Consider the following 8,042-nt stretch of genomic DNA (forward strand, 5'->3'; position numbering starts at 1 on the left):
GCAGGCACAGCCGCTCGCAGCTCCTATTGGCTGCACGTCGCCCTTCCCGGCCAATGGGAGCCGCAGGGAGTGGCACAGACCGGGACCAGGATGGACGGGGCCCTACAGGCCTATTCGGCCGGTGCCCCCGTGCCCACGGCAGCCAGGAGATGGGGGGCAGGTTTTGTAGAGGGGGGATTCGATCATCTCCAGCAACGCGACGCTGGGAGTTTGTAAAGCACGTTTGAAAGGAGGCTCCTGCCGACCACCACGGTAAACTCAGCAGTGGACAGGCCTGGGACGGGTTTCATTGCCCGCGACTGGCCCTTTCTCAGGGCCCGGGCTGGCGCTGGCACTGGTAAGTTCACTAGCTCCTCTCCGGAGCAGGCCGGGCCGCAGACCAGGGCTACGAAGAGGCGGACGGGTGGGCATTAGGACCCAGCGGTGCCCCAGATTTTTGGGTGCCCTGCACAGCTGCATATTCCACCTATGGCCATGCCTGGGACACCGCTTCCCACGGCTCCCGCTGGCCCATGGGAGCTGCAAGCCCGACCGTGCAGGCAAACGCCCTGCCAGCGGCCCACCGGGGGCTCACCCCTGCCTTCCCTCAGCTGCAGGGCTGGGGCCTTGTGGGGACAGCACAGAACTGGGAGTGGGGAGCGCGGGGTTTGATTCCCTCTGCTTCTGGAGTGACTGGTGGAGGCCTCAGTTTCTCCATCTGCAAACTGGGGAGAACGACACCACCCCCCTTGGGAAAGTGCTTAAAGAATGACGGATGCAAGGGGAGGGGGAAGGTGGAGTCGTCCCGGGAGGGAGGGGGAAGGTGGAGTCGTCCCGGGGGGGAGGTGCTGCTTGTGTCACCCTCTGGCCCGCCCGCCCTGGGGATCCCAGCCCAGGGGGCTGGAACGAGGAGGAGGCGAAAGCCGGCGGCGTGAAGCAAGGTGAGTTTTAATGTGCGAGGAGTGGAGGGTACAACAGGCGGAAGGAAGCCAGGCCCGGGCAGAGGGGACACGCTCTGGTTTCCGCTCCCGTGTGGGACCCCACGTCCACGCGGCGGGAAGGCACGTTGGCCAGGATGCTCTGTCTCTGCAGCAGCTGGAGAGCCGGGCGATCCGCCGCCGCTGCAAGCTCCTTGTTTTACCGTCCGTGGGCGCCGCACGCCGCAGCCTGACAGGCGCCGAAGGAAAAGCAGCTTCCCCGACCCGTCAGCCGGAGCCGAGCGAACAAACAGGAGCCAGCGGCCGGTGTCCTTGGGCAGGCGAGACGGCGCGGGGCTGAGTCCTCGTGCGGAGGCGGCTGGGTGCCCCTCCGGCCCCGAAGGAACCGCGTGGAATCAGAGGATGCCCCCAGCGGTTGTCCCGGTGCCTTTGTAGCGTGAACTCGAGCCGGCGGCGCGAATGATCCGAGGTCGCGGCCGGGCCGCTAGCGGAAAGAGCCGTACACCTAAGGGAAGGGGAGGGTGGCGAAGGGACGCGGCCGGGTGAGACCCCGCTGCCCATACCCTCAGCTGGGAATCTGCCTCGAGCGTTTTCGTTTCCCATCGGGGTTGGGCTGCTTCCGGGCTTAGCACGGCCCACAGCCCCCGTAGCCCCACCCGCCGGGCCACTGGGGAGCACAAGGGTAGGAGTATTTCGGGAACGACGGCCCGTAGGAGGGGCCACAGGCCTGGGGGTACCCCGTCACGAAGGGCTGCCCGTAGGGAGGAGCGCACGGACTCCACCGCTCGGGGAACGGCCGAGCGGGGATCGGCCCGTACGGCTCATGGCACCTCGGCACCCACGGCACGGAGCACTTCACGCCTGCGGGCTCGGAGAATTTGGGGGCACAGTGTGCCGGGCCTCGCTGGGCATGCGGCTCCAAACACTTGGGCTCGCAGTGGACGGGGGCCTTCCCGGCACACGGGTCTCTGCACTTGGGTGCGCAGGGCGCTGGCCGTTTCGTGGCACAGGGCTCCACGCACTTGGTCCCGCACGGCGCCGGGCCCTTCACCACGCAGGGCTCGGCGCACGCCAGCAGGCGGGTCGTGGAGTACGGGGTGTAGTTCCGCTGCTTGTACTGGTACGCGAAGTAAGACATCCTCCCGGGAGCCAGGCCACCTGGAACACAGCGGGGACAGAGTGAGACACGCGAGGCGCTAGCCAAGGGCGTTGGGGGGGGGGGCGCGGACGCGGGGATGAAATCGACATGCAAGGAAGGAAGAGGGGCAGGCACCATCGCCAGCCCCCTCCCCCCCGCTCCGGCTCCTGAGCCGCCCTTGGCAACTCGTAACCCTCCTCTTTAGCTTCAGCCACAATAAGCGCGTAACCTGCGACTTGCAGGGCGCCGGGCCCGCTGGCTGCACACGGGGCCCCTGGCCCTCCCAGCAGCGCTGCCCCGGAGCTAGTTACTATCCCCGTCTCCTAAAGGGGGAGGCTGAGACCCAGGAGCCTTGACTGAGACTAACTCCCAGGTCCGACGAGTGCAAGTTCCATCCCAGCGGTGCCTGGAGTGCCCATTGAGAGGCAGTGTTGGCTAGTGGCCAGAGCACTAGACATCCCGAAGCCCTAAGTTCCATTCCCAGGTTTTCCCCCAGGCTGCTAGGGGGCTGCAATTGTCACGTTGCTGCTTTCTGCCTCAGTTTCCCCATCCACAGAATGGGCATAACTTTGTAGGCTGGGGAGCCTTTTTTTGGGCCGGGGGCCACTAACCCACAGAAAACATCAGCCGGGGGCCCCACACAAGTGAAAAGCAAAAAAGAAAAACCAACCCCGCTTTGCTGTGGCCCCCGACGGAGGAGAAAGACCCTCCCCCCGTTCCCTCGCACAGCAGAGCTTGGGGGGCCCAGCTGAGTCGATTGCGGGTGCTCCCGCCCCACGGTGGGTCAGTGAGGGGCTGGGGCGCTAGCGTGGACTCTCCAATGCTGGGGGGATGTCCTGCACTTTGGGGGCGGGATCCAGGCAAGCCGGGGGGCCACATGCCCCAAGGTTCCCCCCCCCCCGCTCTAGACCTTCTTGCCAAGTCCTTTGAGGTCTCCCTCTGGAAGGCGCTTTTGCCAGGCTGGGGGCTGGCCCGGCTGTGCACCGTCCATGCACTAAAGGAAAGTCCCTGCTTGGAATCGTTCCCACGAGCCCGACAACGTGATGGACAACCCTTCCCCCACCCGCACGGGAGGAGCTGGGCCCAGAAACGACATGAGGCCATTGGCCCGGGAGCTTCGGAACGTCTCACCGGGGGATGTGCCCAAGGACACAAATGAAACCCGGGCAGAGGCAAGAAATGGACTCGGATTTCCTGCCCCACCCCCGCTCTTCCGCAGCCCGAGCCGCGTGGGAAAGGCCCGTGCGCGGTTGCCTGGATCTCCTCTGCTCTCCCCTCACTTGGAGAGCGAGAGCCAACGGGGGGGGGGGGGGGGGGGCGAGAAGCAAATGCTCCCTGGACAATATTTCGGGCACATCCGGTGTTTTCACACCCGCCTGGGGCGGTGGCCTTGCACTAACCTCACGTGCCCACGTCCCATTTAGCCGCTGTGAGCAAACCCGCTCTGTCCAGCACCCCCCCCCCACTCCACTGGCTAGCAGCGCTGGCTGGCAGAGGGGGCCAGATCCCGACGCGGCCGGGTCGGTTTGTCAAAGAGGAGCTGAGGACACGCTGCTAAAATGGCAAACGCAGGCGCCTGCGCACACGAGAATTCCCAGACTCGCTCAGTCCGCGGGTCTGTCTCCTGTGGCGTCTTCCCCCCACCGGGCCAGAGCAGAGGCACACGCACCTGCAAGTTTAGGGGAGTTGGACGCCCAAATCCAACCTGCTCTTCAATCTCTCCAGCGATGGAGATTCCACAACCTCCCCAGGCAACTTATTCCAGTGTTTCACCCCCCGACAGGCAGGAAGTTTTTCCTAACGTCCAACCTGAACCTCCCTGGCTGCAATTTAAACCCCTTGCTCCTTGTCCTAATAGCCCGTAGTTCAGCTCCATGACGGGTTAAACAGGCTTTTGTGGGCTAGCCTGGGCACCTCGCTACCGTGTGTAACATTGATCCCATGGGCACAGCGTTCTGACATCCCAACTACCCACGTACAATCGAACCTTTGGACCCCCCCCCCCCACAGAGGGGACTGCCTGTAACAGTGAAGTTTAAACCTTTAAAACCTTTAACATTTTGGAAGCCGCCTCGAATATTTTAAATAGCGAGGCAGGGTAAAAGTATTTTAAATAAGTAAATACAGTTGCACCTCGGGGTTAGCTCTGAAATCGGAGGTCCCTGGCTTTGTAGCCGGAGAAGGGCTGGGGCCAGCTTCGTAGCCGTGCAAAGCGGTGTAAATCTGTTGAACTCAGAGGGGTGTCTGGCCAGAGGGATGTTCAGAAATTGCTAAAGACGACTCTCTAGCTCACAAGTCAGCGGGCTGCGATTTTTCAAAGCCAGCGAAAGCTCATGGGAACTGGATGATCTAACTCCTCACACCTGAACTTTTGATTTTCCAATCCAGCAGCATCTGCAGCCGAATAACCACTAAAAAAGGCTTTGCTGGAGAGAAACCCCTGCACGTCGCTAAGAGTCCGAAGATTCGGCAAGATCCAGTTTCAGTTCAAACCGTTGAGAAAAAGGGACGTTTTGATACTTACGCAGCGCGCGAGTCAAGTCAGACCTGTCCTGTGCCGGGTGGAGAACAAGGCGACAGCAGCGCTTAGAAGAGCTGTCTGCTGCGAGGGCTTTTATACGGCTTCTCAGACTGCCGGCAGGGCGAGAGGCCTCCTTCTTGCACAAGGTCCTAATTAATTACCAGATTAGAACTTTTTATGGGCCTAACTTTTCCATTTGATGCTATTGTGTTACTGCGGCTGTGGGTCTGTTTGCAGCCCCGGGTGCACGGCACACCCTGCAGCGTCCTTTCATTTGGAAACTTGATGGACCAACATCGGAGGTGGCGTTTCCCAGCGCCCACGCGGCGTGACTGCAGGCAGGAGTCCTGCTCCGCATTCAGCCCGTGAATAATGGAGGGGCGGACGGGGCCAGCAATGCGACGTTGTGCAAGATTCCGCGCTGGCCCTTTTCATCCCGGCTTGGAGCGCGTTGGGAGTATCGAGGGATTTAGCTTTGCAGTTCTGGCCAAATAGGAATATTTGCATCCCTAGCATTCCCACCCTCCCCCGCTCACTCTGCACAGTGGCCGGCAGCCTTTCCATTGGCTTCCATGCAGCATCGCTGCTGGCAAAGGCTGGCACCCTGCCGGCCTGTGTCCTGTTTCGGAACTCATGCAGGAAAGTAAGAGACACACCCTCGCACTGGTGAGTCCCGGCTTTTCACAAGGCAAGCACTCCACTGCTGCCCTCCCAGTCCGCCGCCAGAAAGGAAGCCTGCACAACTCCTTCCAAAGTCCAGTGGGACCAATGGTCCCAGTCATCTTTTCCCTCCATGTGCGGGATCCATTTCTGACCTGCGCAGCAGCACACGTGAATGTGCACCACCAGTCGAAAGCCAAACCGAGCTGGGGGCGCTCTGCTAATCAGCTGGGCAGCCCTGGGCTCTCACAAGTGCCCAAGCGTGCAACAGACAGGGAACGCTGCTTGGGACCTGACACCCACAACCTGGCTGGACTGATGGCTCATTACAACAATCTGTAACTCCCTCCCTCCTCCCGTTCTTTGCCCAATGAGCCACTTCACCCCGAATTGCCCCAAGGAAGAGGTGCTAACGAGATGGGACACTCGTGGAACAGAAGTTGGTCCAATACAAGATTTAACCCCCCCCCACGCTGGTAGCCTGGGACCAACAGGGCTGCCCCCACCCTGCGTTACCGACGTGCCGTCTCCCTCCATTTATCACCGGAGCGGCCGAAGGGCAGAACTTACTGCTTCATACAAGACCCTGGACAACGTCTTTGTGGCCAAGCCCGAGGCTGCGGCTTTGGGGGTCAACATAAGAACAGAAGAGCAACCAGTCTGGGTCACACGGGCCCGTCCAGCCCACTGTCCTGGTGGCCCACAGTGGCCAACACCAGGTGCCCCAGAAGGAGCAAACAGAACAGGAAATCATCACATGATCCCTCCTCTGTCGCCCATTCCCAGCCCCTGACAAACAGGCGAGGGACCCCATCCCTGCCCAGCCTGGCTAATAAGTATTGGTGGACCTGACCTCCAGGAATTTATCTAGTTCTTTTTTGAACTCTGTTAAAGTCCTGGCCTTCACAACATCCTCTGGCGAGGAGTTCCACTGGTTGACGTAAGTCAGGACTCATTATTATTTTTGCGGATACAGGCTAACGTGGCTTCCCCGCCTACACTTCCTTTGAAGCGACACGTATATTCAGCCCATGAGTAACTTGTTACTTCAGTCACCGGCTAACACCACAATAGAGCCACCCGCTGCACGTGAGGAACAGTAACGAACAGCAGCAAAATGGTTTGAACCCCTTTGTGTGGGGGAGAGCTCAGACCGCCCCTCCGAGGGGCCATTAGTCCTGTAAAGCGCCACACACTGAGGTGAGAGTCACAAGGAGGGAGGGGCAAAGCCAGAACTAAACCCAGGCGCTGGGATGCTCCTTGCGCCATGTTCTGCCCAGCAGGGCTACCCCGGGTCACTGTGCCACAGGAGGCATCAGCAGCTCGTTCTGTGACATAGCGCTGAAGGCCCGCAGCTTCCGGGCGCGTCGCTAACAGGACGGGGCCGTGCCTGGGAAATTCGAGTGACTCCCCTCGGCGGGGGCACAGCCGAGTGCTAAAGGACATCTCTGCCTCCCGTAAAACCCCAGTCGTTCTGCCGTGCTTAGCCCCCGGCAGGCAGGACGGACGTGTTTCCTCCTGGCCAACCTCAACCTCCCTGGCCGCAGGTAAAGCCCCTTGCTTCCTAGCCTGCCCCGAGAGGCCGAGGGGAACAAGTTTTCCTCCCTCCTCCTTGGCCTGGGGCGTGACTCACTGCCGCAGCGCCTCCTGCTGGCAGCACTGGGAACCAGCTCTGACCGGCCCGCCTCCCGCTGGCAGCACTGGGAACCAGCTCTGACCAGCCCGCAGGGCGCCTCCTGCTGGCAGCACTGGGAACCAGCTCTGACCGGCCCGCCTCCCGCTGGCAGCACTGGGAACCAGCTCTGACCAGCCCGCAGGGCGCCTCCCGCTGGCGGCACTGGGAACCAGCTCTGACCAGCCCGCAGGGCGCCTCCTGCTGGCGGCACTGGGAACCAGCTCTGACCGGCCCGCAGGGTGCCTCCTGCTGGCGGCACTGGGAACCAGCTCTGACCAGCCCGCAGGGCGCCTCCCGCTGGCGGCACTGGGAACCAGCTCTGACCGGCCCGCAGGGCGCCTCCCGCTGGCGGCACTGGGAACCAGCTCTGACCGGCCCGCAGGGCGCCTCCCGCTGGCGGCACTGGGAACCAGCTCTGACCGGCCCGCAGGGCGCCTCCCGCTGGCGGTACTGGGAACCAGCTCTGACCGGCCCGCAGGGCGCCTCCTGCTGGCAGCACTGGGAACCAGCTCAGACCGGCCCGCAGGGCGCCTCCTGCTGGCAGCACTGGGAACCAGCTCAGACCGGCCCGCAGGGCGCCTCCTGCTGGCAGCACTGGGAACCAGCTCAGACCGGCCCGCAGGGCGCCTCCTGCTGGCAGCACTGGGAACCAGCTCTGAGCGGCCCGCAGGGCGCCTCCCGCTGGAGGGTGTCACCCGCTGTCTTCGCTCCCCATTCCACCCTCAGACCGCGGCGCCTTCTTGAGGACACTGCCCTCCGGCACTGTCCCCCGACCCCGTTCTGGGGGGCACCAGCAGTCCTGTGTCTCTGCACTCTGGGGTCCCGCCCTCCTAGGGAACCCCAATTCCCCTACGCCCACCTTGCCTCAGTGACCCACGACCAGGCATCATCCAGCCCCTGCCCCGGGGCAAACCACAGCCTGCCAGGGCCACTCAGCATTGCGGGGGGGGGGGGGGGGCGACCTGCTGCCTCTATTTACCCTGGCTACCTCCCTGCAGTTCTAGTGCCCTCAGGCCTTGCCTCAGCCCTGCAGCCTGGGAGCGAGGGGCGGCTGGGCACGGCCGGCCCCGGCCCCTCCTGCTCCCCAGCTAGAGCACAAGTGTCTCTGGCTTTGCCTGCCTCAGGAGCCCT

The 8,042-nt window shown here is 62.7% G+C and overlaps 1 protein-coding gene across 1 annotated transcript; it reads right to left on the minus strand.

Annotated features, from left to right (window-relative positions):
* Window positions 1–911: 911 nt before the first annotated feature.
* Window positions 912–5,956, minus strand: LOC102460934 (uncharacterized). Its single transcript, XM_006128572.3, has 3 exons — window positions 5,807–5,956; window positions 4,580–4,725; window positions 912–2,075 (listed from the first exon to the last, which is right to left on the minus strand). The coding sequence occupies exons 1-3, from the start codon at window positions 5,812–5,814 to the stop codon at window positions 1,543–1,545; spliced, it is 687 nt and encodes a 228-aa protein (XP_006128634.2). The 5' UTR covers window positions 5,815–5,956; the 3' UTR covers window positions 912–1,542.
* Window positions 5,957–8,042: the final 2,086 nt, after the last annotated feature.

Source organism: Pelodiscus sinensis, chromosome 24 (genome assembly GCF_049634645.1).
Source record: "Pelodiscus sinensis isolate JC-2024 chromosome 24, ASM4963464v1, whole genome shotgun sequence".
Lineage (NCBI taxonomy): Eukaryota > Metazoa > Chordata > Testudines > Trionychidae > Pelodiscus > Pelodiscus sinensis.